Source organism: Aythya fuligula, chromosome 20 (assembly GCF_009819795.1).
Source record: "Aythya fuligula isolate bAytFul2 chromosome 20, bAytFul2.pri, whole genome shotgun sequence".
NCBI classification, from domain to species: domain Eukaryota; kingdom Metazoa; phylum Chordata; class Aves; order Anseriformes; family Anatidae; genus Aythya; species Aythya fuligula.
In genome coordinates, this window is record NC_045578.1 from 8176087 (window position 1) to 8192770 (window position 16684).

The window sequence follows — 16684 nt, forward strand, 5'->3', positions numbered from 1 at the left end:
ACTCTTGTAACTCACTCAGGAGTCTTTTATAAAAAGATGTTGAAAAAAGTATTTAATATAGTGCCATCGAAACTAAACATGGGTGCAACTTATCCCCTTCACCAGCTCTCTGGAGAGAGTGCAGAGAGGTCAGGTTGCTTTGCCTGAACGCTGCATCCCTTTCATGAGCTCACATCCCTTCTTCCCCAAATCATTCATATCTTAAGAAGTAGTGGGGTTGCCTCTGTTTGGAAGCTGGAGACATCGACCAGGGGAAGGGAGCGATTCATTTCCTTCCCCTCGGGCACCGTGCTATGGTTCGGTTTTATTCAAGAGCTTGATAGTTCACTGCTCAGCCAAAATGACCAGGAAACAGCAAACTCTAGCCCGGGACATGCAGCACGTGGCCGTTACCGCATGCAGGGCTTTTGTTCGTGGCCGGCGGAGGGCCGCGGGGAGGCTGGCAGTGCGTTACGGGTGAGCTGTGCCGTGCAGCCCCCAGGCTGATGCCAGACCTATTAAGCAGCTCCCAGGAACAAAACTGGGAAGCCCCAGTTGCAAAAGAGTCGTGTTTCTGTGTTTTGGCCTTGTTTTGAGCGTGGCTGTGTCTTGGCAGGGATTGTGAAGTTTGTTTAATGAACATCGAAATGGGAGAGGAGGAAGCAGCCAGGGAAGCGTTACAAATTACTTCAGAGCAGTGGCATTAAAAGCATTTGTGCTTACCATGTCTTCTAAACAAAGACCTCAAAGTACAGAGCAGGGCTGGTAAGCATTAGCCCCATTTTACTTGCAAAGAGAGGCAGATGTGGTCGGAGGAGAAGCCCTTCACCCACGCCCCTGTGCGAGCCTGCAGCAGGAGGGAGACGGCGCGGTCGTGGCTCCCGGTGCTTTTCACCCAGCCTGCGGTGCAGAGGGCTGGCAGGATGGGGCACGGCTCTGCAGGAGCTGGAAGGACCGGCTGTGCCAGGGGCCACGGAGAGACGCTTCCAAATACGCTGCTGAAGCGTCGGCTCCATCTCTTTGCTTACCTCTGACCTCTTGTCTGAAAGATGCTAATGCCCCGCGATCTTCCTGTTCGTGCTGCCAAGCTCATCTTTCTTCTTCTCCCTTCCTGATCTGTTTTGCAGCTGAAGCTGTGGAACAAGTACAGAGTCTCCAACATTCCTTCCCTGATATTTATCGATGCTTCCACCGGGAAGGTGGTTTGCAGGAACGGCCTCCTGGTAATCCGAGATGACCCAGAAGGTAAGACCTGGAGTCCTGTGTGCCCTGGAGACACTGGCACGCGATTGCCTTGCTATTTCGGTTCATTCTGAATTGCCTTGGAGGTTTAAAAAGAAACCAAAAAAAAAAAAAAAAGGAAAAAAAAAAAAAAGGGAAACAAACAACTATTGTCATACTTGACTAATCAAGGCACTGTATTATTTTCAGTGTAACATTTTCTGCATCGTTCCTGCCAGATCTTGTGTTTTGGTTTTGCTTGTTGAAGAGAACAAAGACTTCCCCTCCAGGATTTTTGTCTGAAGTGCTAATGAGGAAAAAGTTAGACTAAGTGAAACATGAAGTTTGGATTTTCTGTGATGGAGGCACATGGCTAGACAGACTGAGGGCCCAGACTTGCTGCACCTTGGGAGCCAAATCTTTCCAAAATACGGGGTGGGTGCTTATCACTGACACCAGAGCTTTGGTAGGGTAATGAATTCCCCATTATTTACAAACGAGACAGAAAAACGCCACCATTCTCAGTTTGTGAAGGTGTGTTGGGAGTTCACATTGAATCTGTCTTCTTCAAATTTGCAAAGACGTGCATCAGATGTGCAGGACGTGTGTCCTCACTCCCACATTCTGCAAGCCTGACGTTCAGCTGTTAACCTGGCCCTTTGAACGTGTGATTTCACATGACAGCCGTCATTTCTCCATGCGGTAGATATCAAATGTGGTGGCTGGTGGCAGAAACTGTGCAGCAAGTACCAGTTGTGGCCTGAGCCATCTGTGATGTTGCCTCATCTCTGGCTCAATGGCTGGATCGATTGCTGTGGGAGCTGGCAGCGGATGATTCGGAGCATGTGTTTGCATGTGCACACGTGCTCTCTTTGGGGTGCAGAGGATTAGCCTATGTTCTACAGGTCCCTGTGTCCAACTTCAGAAAAAAACAGCCCAGTAACACGGGTAATTGATATGATTAAAGCCCTAAATACAGAGGAATTAGGGCTGCGGGGATGTGTCCTGCACCATCTGCTTCCCTGTTTGCGTGGAAAGGCAGCTGGTCCGGAGGCAGGGTGGGTGTGAGGCCTGGAATCGGCAAAGCAGCTTTATCTGGAAGGGGCAAACAGTCTGACTGCATTCCTGAGCACGTACCACCTTGCCCCTGTTATTAAAACAAACACCGTGGATAAGGCAAAGATGCATTATCGGGCACAAAACCAGAGCTGGCTTCATCAAGCAGAAGTTGCCCTGACTGGGGCCAGGGTGCAGGTCCCTGTGAAAAGGAGGTGGCCCTGGATGTAGTGCTGAGCTTGGGGCATGGCCCTGGTGGTGCCCAGGGAGCTGAGCAGCTCTGCATCCCCCTCGGGTGGGGATGGACCTCGGCAGGCTGCCTCAGCTAGCACCCCACTTATCTTAGAAGGCAGAATGGTTTTTTTTTTTTTTAGTGTAACTTTTTGAAACTGTAAATGCTCCGGGTGTATCTTGCTATTTTTTTTAATTTTTTTTTAATTTGTTTTTGTTTTTTCAACCCCTAATCCCAACCTCCTCTAGGTCTGGAGTTCCCCTGGGGGCCAAAACCCTTCAGTGAAGTTGTTGCTGGGCCTCTGCTAAGGAACAACGGCCAGACGCTAGACAGCAGCGCCCTGGAGGGCTCTCACGTTGGGGTCTACTTCTCCGCGCACTGGGTGAGTGGTTTGTGCTCTGCAGGGCAACTGCAGTGAGCTCAGGGCAGACGTGGAGCTCCAGGCATCCCTTCTGCAGCCCTCAGACAAGGTGTGCAGCCCCTGCCAAGCTCTGCAGGAGGGTGAAGACCTCGGTCCTGTCGGTGTTTAAGCAGTTAAGATGTCCTGGTCCTTCTGGGAGAAGCCAGCAGCATTGCAATTGCAGGTCACCCTCAGCTGACCCTTCAGAAGGGGAAGAATTTTTAGATTTTAAAACTGGGAGAGGTTTCTTTGGTGATTTAAGCAGTCAGTGACCTCTTACCATAAGCACCAGCCGCTTTCAAGGCTGCTTCCTGGCTCCAGTAGAGAAGAGATCGTGTCTGGCTTTTAGGGATGGCCTGAAACTTGTCTAGACGTGCTGGGGTGCGAGCCAGTCCCCGTGAACGAGGTGGGAGACAGCGTCCTCACGTGCGTGTTGTTTTGCAGTGCCCACCCTGCCGAAGCCTCACGAGGGTCCTGGTGGAGTCCTACCGGAAAATCAAGGAGGCGGGCCAGAAGTTTGAGATCCTCTTCGTTAGTGCAGACAGGTAATGCAGTAAGTGCAGAGCTGACTGCCCCACGGCAACCAGTCTTGGAGGGTTTGAAGTATCAGGAAAAAAAAAAAATGCAGTGCAGACCCCTCTGTGAGGGACTGAGGGCTTTTAGTCTGGCTCTCCCCAGGTTTATGCCTCCTAGCAGCCCTCGCCTGGTGGGTTTGATGAAATGGAGCAAGGCCCTTGCTGGCCGGGTTTTTAACGAGGAAAAGGGAAAGTAGCGTGGCAGGGAGAGGGGCTGCACTCAGGATTCCCTGCGCTGTTCCCGTTGCACAGGTCAGAGGACTCCTTCAAGCAGTATTTCAGCGAGATGCCCTGGGTAGCTGTCCCGTATGCTGACGAGGCCAGACGATCGCGCCTGAATCGACTCTACGGCATACAAGGTAGGAAAGGCCCCCGCGGCTCTCCTTTCTGCTGCTTTTGTTGAATATTTGTGATGTCTCCTCTTGTTTAACTAAAACAAGAAAACAGAGCAAAGCACAGTGCCCCAGGCAGAGCTGCCTCATGTTTCTGCTCTCCACAAACTCACATTCCTACCACCTGCCAGGCAGGCTGTTAGTTGAAACAGGACTTCCATAAACAACCTAATTCTTCCTGGAAACTTGGAAGCTGTTTTTGGCTTGGATGTTTTTTGCCTAATTACTGAGTTATTTATTTTTGCTTTTTCTTCAAGGTTTAAATTTCATTTTCTTGCTGTTTTATGTAATGCAAAGGCAGGCGATCATTCTCTGCAGAGGCTGAGGAAGATGGCATCTGGTTTATGTTAGTAACATGAATTACAGAAGAGCACATGTTTGATGTAAACCATGGCTTTGCCTTTACTGTATGTGTCAGTGCCAGAATCCAGCAGCCTCGGCTGCTCGGAGGGGCAGGGGAGAGGCTTGCTCTGTCTGGGTGTTTTCAAAGTGTCCTGAATATGATAAAAGCTCCCAGCAGCCCTCCTGGGGACCAGCGCGTTGTTCACAAGCTGCACAGCAGAGACACGCGAGGTAAATAGCTGTTGAGGAAGCCTTCCATCCATACACAGAGTTTCTACCCATGGTTCAGGGACTGGAAGATAAATTGCTGCTGGTCTTGCTGCAGTTTGTGTGCTTCTCAAATGTTTCAGGGAAACATTGGTGAGGGGGGGCAGAGGAGCAGGAGTGTTGCCAAAGGTGCCCCAGGGCCTGGGGACCCTCCTGGTGGTCCCACCCTTCTGGATTTGCCTGTGTTGCTCTTGCAAAACCTCATCAGCAGAAGGGTCCCGGAGTGACCAAACCCTTGAGAGTGTTTAGATCAGGTTATTCACCCATGTTGACTTAACTGGGCTAGTTCTGCTGATACGAGCTTTTGGCTGAAACCCAGTGGGCAGGGGAAATAATCCTCCTTGGAACCCTCCCCGAACCCCCCTTCTGGGGTGAGCTCAGGTGCCATCGCTGCGCTCTGTTCTCTGACCTCAAACCAAGAATAACTGTTAGGTAGCCTTAAATAGCCATCAGTTTGCTTCTTAATTACCTTCCCATGGGGCAAAAGCTTTCCAAATCCATCTGCCTTTTTCCCGGCCCGCTCACAAACCTCTCCAGTGCCGGTTTCGGCTGAGCTCTGCAGGACTGCTGCCAGTTTCACTGGGACTTTCTGTAAATAAGGTGTCCAGACACGGATACTTCAGCACTGAGTGTGCTGTAGCCAGGGAAACGGTGACAACAGCTTTCCCTTTAACTCCAGCCGCTGTCTCCTTAAATGTCTCTCTTTGTTGTGTGCTGACCTGAAAATGTAAATATTTGCTATTCCCCTGTGCCCTGATCCCTTCTCGCCGGCACAGCTCCCATATTACCCCTCTGGTTCTGCACGGCAGGGGTGCTTTTCCAGGGACACTGACCCTGGGATCTGGGCATGTTTGACTGCAAGCCCTGCTTCATTGTCACAATTTTCCCATGCAGTAGGAACCTCTCCGCAAGGACAAAGCGCGACGCACAGAGTCACTTGGAAACACAGAAGGGGACCGGTTCCTACCCTGTGCAGAGGGAGAGAGGCTTGGGGGAACCCTCGTGCTGCTTCCTGGGGCACTGGGTTATTGTTTATCCTGCACAGGCATTGACTCCTCATCCTCTGCTGACTTAGGAGTGATGGTGGGAGCACAGCAGCAGGCAGGTGCCTGCTCATTTGCAGTCTGGGCTGTCGCAGCAGGCCGTGTCCAAAGCTTTCTGCAAGCAGAGCTAGATGGCACGGGCTCGTCTCATCACCCTTGGTGGTTATTCCACCTAAATGAAAAATCAGCTGCATGCAATCTGAGCTGCCTCTCCTCAAACGGATGGCTCTCGTGCTGCCCAACGTCCTCTAAGCCCTCTGTAACTGCACCTCTGAGTGCCCCCTGTGGAGCTGCAACTCCGTGCCAGCAGCAGCGTGTCACCTGGGAAATGTCCCAGTGACCATCCTGGTGGTTTCACACAGCGCTGGGTTTTCAGATCGGTGTTACTGATCTCAGCTCTGCTCGTCTTTGCCTGGTGCAAAGAAACAACTTCCTGCAGTTCCTCTCTGCTGTCTTTTTAATGGCCGCGCTAACTTTGTCTTTTTCCTGAATCTCCAGTAAAACTTAAAAACGCTACTGTTCACCTCCAGCATCCCTCGGTTTATTTGTTGCTGTGCTTCTGGTTTTGCTCTTCGAGTGCCTGCTTGGCTTTCCCTGTTTCCTGCGAAACTTGGACAACGCCGCGCTGCTCCCCGGAGCTGCCTTTGTTCTCGGTCCTCGCGCCGCGCGTCCGTGCAGCCCTGCCTTCCCTGCTGCAGGAGCTCCCTTCCTCTGCGCAGGAGCACGTGCTTTGGGTTGTGCCTGCAGGGTGGGTTTTCCTCTCATTTTTGTAAGGCTGCCGGAGCTTTTCCGGGAGCTGGGACAACAAAAGAACTTGTCTTCCTGCGCAGCGCTAAGCTGCTGAGCGGGGAAGGCAGCAGGATGGTCAGACCTCGTGTTGGTTTAGTCCTCCGTTGGCCCCTACAGCATTCAAAAACTCAGTGTAAGATGTAAGTTGAGTTATTGGCCTTTATTTGGGTTTGCTTGAATGCCTCTATTCATAACCCCAGTGCAGTCAGAGGGCTGTGCCTTACCCACCTATATTAAATTGCTGCTGGGTGCAGCACTGTCTTGAGAGAGAGCCGTTTCTTGTGTCGTGGCTGCTTGGAAATAATTCTCCATTGTGTGCGCTGCTCCTGGGCTGCGTGGTGCCCGCCGTAGGTCAAGTCCCCTTCCTCTCCCTGCGGGACAGGGAGCAGTAACAAATGCTGTGCTCGGGTGGGGATTGCCCCACGTTGTGTGTCCTAGGAGAGATTTGGGGCTCATGAAAGTTCCCTGTGGGCTCCACTGCAGCTCTGTGGGATTTGCAGTTGCTCAGGGGAGCTTCAGAAACCCCTTGTTTCACCCCTGCCCTGGGCTCTGTTCCAGGCACCCGCTGGCCGCTCTGCAGCCCGACTGGGAAGTCACTGCCAGGAGAGGTTTCCTGTACCGGGTTTCTGGAGCTTTCTTCTAAAGAGGTGAAAAAACAGCAATAAAACCCGGTGGTGTATTCTCTGAGCGTTTTGCTCATGGCGATTTACATTGCTCAGCCAACAGACTTAATGCAGAGGAGATTTCCATGTCGGATATGGGTTTTAATATATAAATAAATAAATGTGTTGCCAGGTTCAGTAACAAATCATTTGGCCCCTGTGTTTTCGTAAAACGCTAGCCCCAGGAGAGCCAAATCCATTTTCTGATGCGTAAAGTCAAACGGAGCCCGTCGATGCTAATTCTCATCCAAAGCTTATACAATATTCATGGCGGAGAGTCTGATCCGCGATGCTTCTTGATGAGGAAATTTGTGAGTTAGGGCTCACGGCAATTAGCGGAGCCCCCAAAAGGCACTGAAATAACAGTGGTGGCTGTGGGTGAGGAGGGAGGGGGGAACACCAGGATTAGCAGGTGTGGATGAGGTGTTTAAGGACGGAGCCTGGGAAGGCAGGAGAGTGCTCAGCAGTGCTCGGGAACAGCTCGGGAAATGCTCGGCGACTGTGGCAGCAGGGGCAGAAGCATTGCAGCAGCCTCAGCCTTCACCACACGGGGCCAGAAAGGAGTCTGGAGCTTTGTGGGGAGCTTCTGGTGCCAGGGAAAAGGTGAAACGAATGGATCCGGCACAGCCCCCGTCTCCTAACAGAGGGAAAATCACAAAATCAGCCCCAAGTTTTCTGGTGTGTTACTGGCATTTCCCAAACACGTTAAACCGAGATGATTTATCTTAGAGTTTTGTTTTCTGGGTGAGTTTTGTATTTGCGTTTGGGAAAGGGGTAGGAGTTAAAAAAAAGGATAAAGATCCGAATCATGCGGGATGCTGATCGTCATGTGCTTGTCTTGGCTGCAGTAGTATTTTGTGATACTTCGTGCCTTGCAGGATAGGGCCGGTGTGAGATTGCCCAATTCCTCCCAGTCTGTTTAACCTCTCCCTGCCTTGGAGCTGTTTGGAATACCAGCAGGTAATGAATAAGCCTTTCTGTGATAGAAAATCGCTTTCTTGGCATACCCTTAGGATTTGCAAGCCCAGCCATCACGCTGCTCCTGCACGGCTCTCGCAGCAAACCCGGCGCGCGCAGCCCCGCGCAGGGGGAGGAATGTGAGCAGCGCTGTCTGGGCTGGAATGAGGGGAATGCAGCTGCTCGCCCGGACCTGCAGGCAGGCCAGGACAGACAGACGTCCGTGTATTTCCTAGAGAAATGCCTCGAATTCAGAGGGCTCGTGAGTAACCCACTGTTGTACAAACACAGGAGCGCAGTGCTGGGAGCTGGCAGTAGCTGCAGGGGGGAGCACGCTGGTTTCTCCCGCACAGAAAACGGTTTGGTGGAGTGTTTCTAACAAATGCGGTTTTCAAAATTAATCTTCGGGCTGAGAGGTGAGGGTGGGAGGATTGGAGCTGCCTCAGTTTGCTGACTGTGATCGGGAGGCTGTTGCTGGGTGGAGGAGGTGATGCCTGATAGCGATTGGGTCGAAGACCGAGTGACGAGGATCTGACAGCAGAGCCTGGCAGTAATGCTGGCCGCTTGACCCCTGTCTCTCGGGGCCTGATATCAAATTGTCTCCCTCTTCCTTCCTTTCGGGATGTTTTTTTGTCTCCTCGGTGTGTTTTCCAGATGAAGTCACCAGCGTGAGCCACTCCTGCTGACTTTCAGTGCCACTCCTGCAGTCTGGGGGTGCCTGGGGCAGCCTCGTGCAGGCCAGGGACAGCCGACAGCGCTGTTAGTGCAAACCCAGGTGTTCCACGTAAAGGCCAGGCACATCCTGAGAGCAGCATCCCACTGACGTGCCACACCGTTCATTCCCTGGAGCTGCGTTGTGGGGACTTGTCACAACTGTGGCTGTGCATCCTGAAAGCCTCCTCGGGGCAGTATCAGATGGGACAGCCACCAGCTGGTGTCCCCACTGCGTGGTGCCAGCCCGGCCGGCTGGCAGTAGGTGCCTTGTGCTAAATCTCACCCTCAAAGCATCCCTTTTATGCAAACAGCTGGACCTGGGCATCCTTAGGGCACTGCCGCTGCCCGTCCTGATTTGAAAAGTGATGGTTCTGAGCAGGTCCACGGCACATCTGTTTCCCTTGAGACAAACACGGGTTTGTTGAGCAAAATCCAGCTGGTTCCAAAAAGGAGCCCCGTGTTTGCAAACCCCAGCCCTGTGCCGCTGCCTCGGTGTGCCCAGCTCAGCCCCTCACCTCAGCCAGGCTCACACTGATACTTGCAGGTGCCCTGCGTGAGATGCTTGCCCGGGTGTTGCAGGGGGGAGAGCCCGGTCTGGCTGGGTGAGAGCTCCTGGAGGGAGGCAGCACAGGGCTCCTTTCAGGCAGGATTAAAAGCAGAACCGGCCCATGCCTTTGCTGTGTTTTCGTAGCACTAAAATATGTGCTGAAAACTTCCTGGAAGACCATTCTTAAGACGCCTGCTGCAGCCAGGCAGGATGAATGAACGCTACGCCCACTGCAACCAAATTGCAGTAATCCCAGGAAGAAAAAAAATCCATTAGTGACTGCTGGGAGCCCTTCCTCTCTCCTTTCCTCTTCCCACACCCACCCTGGCTGCGTTTCCAGGTGCTTGTTTTAATGCAAGGCTGTTGTGCTCGGACACCCCCAACCCCATCCTGCGCAGTGTCAGACCCAGCAGGTCCTGGAGGATCCTGCACAGCCTCGGTATCCTTGGGAGGGCTGTGGCAGCTCTGCCTTGTCCCTCTTTGTATGGAGGGACATATTTAACTGATTATCTGCCTTTTTTTTTCATGTTTTCTTTCCCAAACGAAGCAGAGTGCATGCGTTCCTCCCTCTCTCAGGGGCTGCTGTTGCAGAAGCAAGGAACCCAGGACCTCCGTCCCACATCAGACAAGTCTGGTTGTGTGCCAGCGATCTGCAGCCCGGCACCAGTGTGTGAGGGAATCTCAGATTCCTCCATCCGTCCCCACGCTGTCCCCTGGCAGGGACATGGCACTGCCATCATCTCGTGCAGGCTGGTGGCACGGCCAGGGAAGGCTCAGCAAAGTCTCCTGGAGTCAGCACGTACGCACACACCCTGAATCTTGCTGTTTGGGTGCACACCTACACCCGTTTGTTGGATGCCTGCTTTCTGTCCAAGATCTCAGGCTCTTTTTTAGGCTAAGGGCGCAGCTCTGTGTGGTCCCTGTGCCGTCTGGGGGGCTGCAGTAACGGGGTCCTCTGTGCTCTGAGCAGCTGCTGGTGCAAACACGGCTGGAACTGCAATGTGCAAACCCGTCAGGACGGCATTTCTCATAACCTAGGAGCCAACTCCAAAGTAATAAAAAGTGAAGTGATTATCTGCAAAATGGATTTGCAGCGTGGGAGGTAGCCAGCGGCTCCGGAGCTGTGATCAGAGCAGGGCTCTCTGTCTGTTGGGGGCTCAGGGAGGGAAAGAGCAGCACAAATGACACCGGGTCTGGTCTGCCTTCCCCCACTCCTAGCCACTGGCAGGCTGCAGCTCAGGGGTTGTAGAGCTGGGGTGAGGTCTGCGTCTTTGTGTTTAATAGCCCGTGGTGGTTGTTTTTCTCCCGAGAAACGTTTTAACCTGTGTATGTGTTACAGAAGTGCCTCCCTGCCAGCTGTGCCTGGGAGCTGGTGGCAGCCTCGGGCACTTTGCTCGCTGGCTTTGCCGTGCTGGTTGGCAACCTCGTGCTGCCAGGGCACTGGGGCTCTGTCCACAGCAAAATTCCCTTTCCATGAGCCCCGTACCTTGGGTTCTGCGTCCCCTTTTGTCAGGCTGGGGCCAGCTGTGCCAGCAGAGCCTGGTGGTGCTCCCTGGTTTTGTTCCTGCTCAGCGTGGTGCTTCCTTGCAGCCCGAGGACCGGTGTCGGAGGGGGTGCAGTCGGTAATTGTAGCCTCTGTGTCTGCCTCGCCACGTGCGGTTCGGCGTCCCAGTAACATCCATGGCCAGGCAGACACATCTGCGTGCTGTGAAAAGGTCCAGGCAATTATTTCTGAGGGTCGGAAGGGGTGTGGGGGGGTCTCAAAGGAGTTCCCGGCTGCTGAGACGTGGGGGTTTCTGCTGGGAGCTAACACGCCCTGCTTCCTGGCCGCCGCTGCGTGCAGTCTGCCCTGCGAGAAGGTTTGTGTGTGTTGCTGTGAGTTGTGTGTCTCAAAGCTGGGGTCATCCAGCTCTGCCGTGCAGGTGGGAGCTTTCTGCCCGGTGCTTCTGGGCAGGGTCAGCACGGTCTGTACGCGGGAACGTCTGCATCAGGCAGTGGTGACCTCTCCCTGCACTCGGACAGGGAAGGGCAGGCGATGCCAGAGGCTGCCTCCCAGCTTCCTGCTCTGTCTCCTCAGTTCCAGAGCTCTCCTCGGACAGAAACAGGATCCCGGGACCCTGCTTCCCACCCCGCGGGCTGTGATGGCAGCACCCTCTCGTTCCCATACTACTGCTTTGGCACTAACCCCGTGTTTTCCTCCCGTCGCAGGCATCCCGACGCTCATCGTGCTGGACTCCCAGGGCGAGGTGATCACACGGCAGGGGCGGGTGGAGGTGCTGAACGACGTCGAGTGCCGGGAGTTCCCCTGGCACCCCAAGCCCGTGCTGGAGCTGACGGACTCCAACGCTGTGCAGCTGAACGAGGGGCCCTGCCTCGTTCTCTTCGTAGGTACGGAGCAAAGTCCTGACGGGGAAGGGTCTGGGTGACCTGGGGGCTTGACAGCTCGCTGTGTCCCCTCCAGGGACTCAGGAGGGAGACGTTCCTAGAGCCTGGTCTGTAAGAGATGCAGCTCGCAGGGATTTGCTGGAGCCATGCTCATGGCACAGCCTCGTGTCCGTAATTCTCCTGCAGCTCCAGCCCGCAGTGTTGAGGGATGTGGTGGAGCAGCAATTTGCAGCGGAGAGGAGCTGTCACAGGAGATGCTTCGGTGGTGGCTGTGGTGGGATCGCTAAGCAGTGCTGGAGAGCGCTGGAAATACGCTGGTGGTGGTCAGGATGAGGAGGGCCTTTCCTGGAGCTGAGACCTCCGGCTCGGGGGATGTTTCGGAAGAGGCAGGGGATGGGCTGGGAGGTGCCTCCAGGAGGGACTGCAGCTCTGTGCTGGAAACCACAGCTCAGGGCTCGAATCCCTGGGCTGAGCGAGGCCGTGGCAGAGGGCGGCTTGCTGGCTCTGCTGCTTCTTTGGGTATCCCCTCTCCGTGGGGAGTTGGCTGCAGGACAGAGCAGGCTTCCCCCTTGAAAGCTGGTGTCCCTCTGCCACTGCTAACCCACCCATGAAGCTCAGCCGTGGTTGGAAGCGGGCCTAGAGCTCATCTGGAGCACAGCTGGGCTGTCCCGGCCCCTTCCCTCCAGCAGCAGCTGGTGAAATCCCGCCAGCGCTTTGGCTTTGATGGCGTGTGCTCCAGGCACAGCGGCCCGGCCAGCAAGGGAGCTCCGGGCGCTCAACAAGAAGCTGCAATTTCCCTGATTTTCAGAGCGTGTCTGTCCCTGGAACGCTGTGCGGAGCGCGCTGGGGTTTGCTGCAGAGCCTGCATCCCCCTGAGCCTGCCCACCGGGATGCGGGGGCTGCTGGGACACGGGCAGGGCTTGTCCTGCTTCCTCACACACCCTTTGTTAGCAAAAAAAACCCTTTTTCTGCAGCGTTTATAACGTGGCTCTTACTCTTTCCCATCTTCCCTTTCAGATTTCCTTTTGACCCTGATTATTTATTCAGTAGAACCCAGCAGGGGATGCGAGCGCAGAGCCAAAAATACTCTCCTCAAGCTGGGAGGACTGGCTCGCCACGCTGAGTGTGATTGATGGGGGCTGCAGGCCTCTGGAAGGGAGGGGTTATTTTCGGCTTGCTCTGAGCGAAGTTTTTCTATCACCTTTCTGCAAACAGCTTGTTGGGAGAGGGCTCTAGAGTAGCTCTCGCTCGGCTCTGAGAGGATGCTCAGCCTTGGTGGAAGCCACTGTGCTCGGGCAGACAGAGGTGGTACAGCACCAAGGCACTGGGGACGTGGGGCTGGAGGCTCCATTTGGAGCTCACTCCTTTGTGCCAGTTTTCTACCTGAGCTTTAAGGCCGTAAGCCCGAGGTCAGATGGTGCCTGGGTAGCCCCGACCCAGCTTTTGCAGGCAGCAGCACCCCCAGCAGCCCAAAGCCCTGGGGAGGGAGCTGGGATGCGCCGAGCGCAGCGCGTGTGAGGTCGGGGCTGTGTCAGCAGGCTCGGCGAGCAGCGGGCAGGAATAAATCACCAGCGATGTGCGTCCGCCGCGGGACAGTTTGGGGCTAGGTTAGCCAGAATGATGAGGGCTGGCCTGGAGTGCAGCCAGCAGCATTTGTTAGCAGAAAAATCAATCACTGCGTAAAGCCCACGGCTCCGCGCATTTATCACTGTCACCCACGCAGGACAGACCCCAGGAGGCAGCGGGCGGTGTCCTCGGCATCCCCTTTTCCAGAGAGGGAAGCTCAGGCAGAGCTGTGCTGGTGGGCAGCGCCTGCCGGCTGGATCCATCGAGGCCCACACAAGCTGCACGCTGCCAGGGGACCGGGAGCCCTTTCCTTGCTTTTTATTATTATTTTTATATATTTTTTTTAATGCTCAAAGTTGTCCCCAAATTGAAATCGTTTCATCTAGGTGCTGTTCAAGGACGCTGTCTCTCCTCTTCCCAACTCGGTATTTGAACTTCAGTGGTGGCTGGCGTTTGATTGATGTTTCCATCTCTTTCTACTCTACCTCTGTCAAATCAAAGCTGCCTTCACAGAGCTGCCGCCGCGGAGGCTCGAGCAGCAAAGCCGCCGAGCAGCAGTCCCAAGGTGGAGAGATGGTGGGTGGCGGGCAGGGGTGGCAGGCAGCCTCAGATCAGCTCGTTCGTTTGGTCTTCAAAACATCCCGATGCTTTTCAAGCTGCGGCCCAGCTTCTTTATTTTTATTTTTGCGCCTGTTTGTCCCCGTGCTTCACCAGCAGCAGCACCAGGGGAGCGAGCGGTAAAATATTTGGGAGCAGGAGCTGCTCCTCTGTGACATGTTGCCCTGTCTCACATGAAAAGCGCATTTCAGCGGCTCCCTAATTGCTACACAGCCACTTGGCTTTGAAGTTGGCGCTGCGCATTCGGGCTCCTGTTTCCTCTGTGGTGCTGCTATGGGATGGAGCTGCCTGCGCCCCGGCCTGTTCGCATCCGTTTGATCCTAACCTCCTCTTTGTGTCCTCTCTTTTGTTTCGTCTCCCCGCGGCTGTGCCCTGCAGATTCGGAGGATGACGGAGAGTCGGAGGCAGCGAAACAACTGATCCAGCCCATAGCCGAAAAAATCATTGCCAAGTACAAAGCCAAAGACGAGGAGGCACCGTTGCTCTTCTTTGTGGCGGGCGAGGTAAGCGGGAGGAGAGCGTGAGAGCTCCCTGCGAGCACGGGGCTGCGTCCTGCCCCACCGGGGCAAACTCTGGCAGTTGTGCTGCCGAGCCAGGCCTCTCGGTAGCCACTGGGCTGGAGTCTTGCTGTGCTTCCTGCCAGGTCCGAGCTGGGTTGGGTGGTGTAGTCCCTGCTCTCCAGGCGGGTAAACTGAGGCACGGAGCCACTGCAGCCAGCTGGGGACGTGGAACAAAGCTGGAGCTGAGTCCTGGCTCAGTCCCCGTGCAGCCTGTGCTGGACTAAAGCAGCTGAGGGGCTCTCCCCCAGGTTTTGCTGTGGATCACCCTCAGCACTTTGACTCCTGTGCTTGTTCAGAGGCAGAAAAGCCTCAACACCATCAGGGACAGGCAGGGACAGGCCCTGGGAGGCAGGAAGGAGCAGCCAGCTCCCACGCTGCGGCTCCCAGCCCCGTGTGGCCGCTTCAAATACCGGGCTCCGTGCGCTGGCTGCGCGGGCAGGAAACCTGGCTGGGCTCTGCCTTCAGTCCGTGCTGGCAGCCAGGTTGGTCCTGCTGTGCTTCCCTCCTTGCTGCCGTGCTGCTGCTTTTCTTGCCACCCCGAGCAGCGGGAAGGGACCGGCACTCCAGCCTCTTCCCTAATGGGTTGGCAGCTGCCCAAAGTCAGCGCGGCGGTGCCAGCGCGAGCCGGCGGCGTGGGCTCTGCCGGGAGCTGGGCCAGGCTCATCCCGGGCTGCCTGGAGGGGGAGAGGCTGCCAGGGCAGAGCCCTCCCGGGTTGCTGGAGAGGGGTTTCCTCATCCTGGCTGGCTGGTGAGGAGGAGGAGGGACCTCAGGGTGCACTCGCCTGGCTGATGGGGTGGCCCCTGGGTGTTGGGGAGCCTGGCCCGTGGCAGGTTTGGGCATCCTGCAGCGTGCTGGTGCCCGCCTGCTATACCAGCAGAGGACGGGCTGCAGCGGGAGGCAGCCCCCATCCCGTGGGCTGGGCTGGTTTCTGTGCCTGATAGCAGACAAAAAACTGCCTGTGGGGACAGCCAGGGGCTGCCCAGAGAGCAGAACTGCAGGCCCTGGGGCTTGGCTGCCGTGGTGCTGGGTGTTTTGTGGCAATGCTGCCTCCTCTCGGGCCTGTCCCCGTGTGGAACGAGGAGCGTGCTGAGCCACCACGCTGCTGGGTTGGTGGTCACGATGTGCGCGTATCGATGTGCGGGTCTGCCGTTGGTCTTCGGGGGAACGGGATGCTCTTGTCTCCCGTGCAGCCCTTTGCCCTGCTGCAGCCCTGAGCACTCGAAAGGCTTTGTGCAAGGCTCTAGAAAGCTCCTGGCTCCCCTCCTGCGGCATCCAGGCAGGTGGGAGCCGCTGAGCTGCTGTGCGCCTGCTCGCCCGCCGCGCACGGCCGGCCTCCGCTCACGTCACCGCCGCAGTGCGAGCGCTCCCCGCAGCCACCCGGAGCACAAAGGGGCTGCGACGCCGCACCCAGGCTCCCCCCACGAGGTGAGCCCCCACCGCTGCCGCCCGCAGCCCCTTCGGCCCCCTCCACCCGGGCGTTCCCACTCCTGTGACAGGTCTCTGAGCATCCCGGCTCGGCCCCGTGCCCCTGAATAAGCCCCTTGTTGGGAAGGCTGCTTTGGGAGGGTCCGGGACCTTCCCCCCCCCACCCCCAAGAGCCTGTGAAGCGTTTTCCTCCCGCTCGCCGGCTGCAGCTGAAACATTGCTGCTATTCATGCGGCTCCCGACATCCCTGCGGCAGCGGGGACGAAGAATGGGGAGCATCCGGCACGTCCCATTCATCCGTCACCTCAATAGCCCTGGCTGCTGGCCCCGGGTCTCCGCCGGCCTCAGCGCACAAAGCAGCCCGGCCACGGCCGGAGCAGGCGCCTCCCATTCCTCTCCCGGCGCCTTCTGGGCCGGTTTTGCATTGATTAAAACATTTCAGTTGCTTTGCAGCGATCAAATCAAGGGCGAGGCGTCCCAACACCTCGGCTCCGGGCTGGCCCCAGAGGTGGGAAGCGTTCAGGGGCGGCCGAGTGCCCCAGCACCGAGGTCCCAGGCCCGGCCCCGCTCTGCCTTCCCCGCCACGTGGTCCTGCGCCAGAAACCCCTGCAGTAGAAGGGGAGGCGCGATAGGAACCACCCTGCCGGCCACCGCCTCGCGCTGCAGAGCCACCAGCTGCCTCTGGATTCGTTTTATTTCCATCGCTGCTGTTGGAAAACAGCTCGGAAAAATGCCCGGTTCCGAATGCCACGCGTTGTAGGGTCGACCCCATTCCTCCCAGCGTCTCCCCGCCGCGGTCAGTGTCAGCTGCGGGAGATGAATCGCCCCAGCGCTGGCGATTGAATTCCACAGCCCCGGCGGTGACAAATGAGTTTTTTCCCTTTGTTGAGAGCTGCAATTTGTGTGGCTGCAGTGAAGGCAGCCGGTGCTGAGTGCGTTGCTCAGGTGTGCTC

At 56.1% G+C, this 16684-nt stretch overlaps 1 protein-coding gene across 1 annotated transcript in view; it reads left to right on the forward strand.

Annotated features, from left to right (window-relative positions):
* The window catches only part of NXN (nucleoredoxin), a 52225-nt gene that overhangs the window by 33951 nt on the left and 1590 nt on the right, over positions 1–16684 (forward strand). The window contains exons 2-7 of the mRNA XM_032201060.1: positions 1107–1224; positions 2737–2870; positions 3333–3433; positions 3716–3822; positions 11385–11564; positions 14124–14248. Of these exons, the coding sequence (XP_032056951.1) occupies positions 1107–1224; positions 2737–2870; positions 3333–3433; positions 3716–3822; positions 11385–11564; positions 14124–14248 (765 nt within the window). The remainder of the gene's footprint in view (positions 1–1106; positions 1225–2736; positions 2871–3332; positions 3434–3715; positions 3823–11384; positions 11565–14123; positions 14249–16684) is intronic.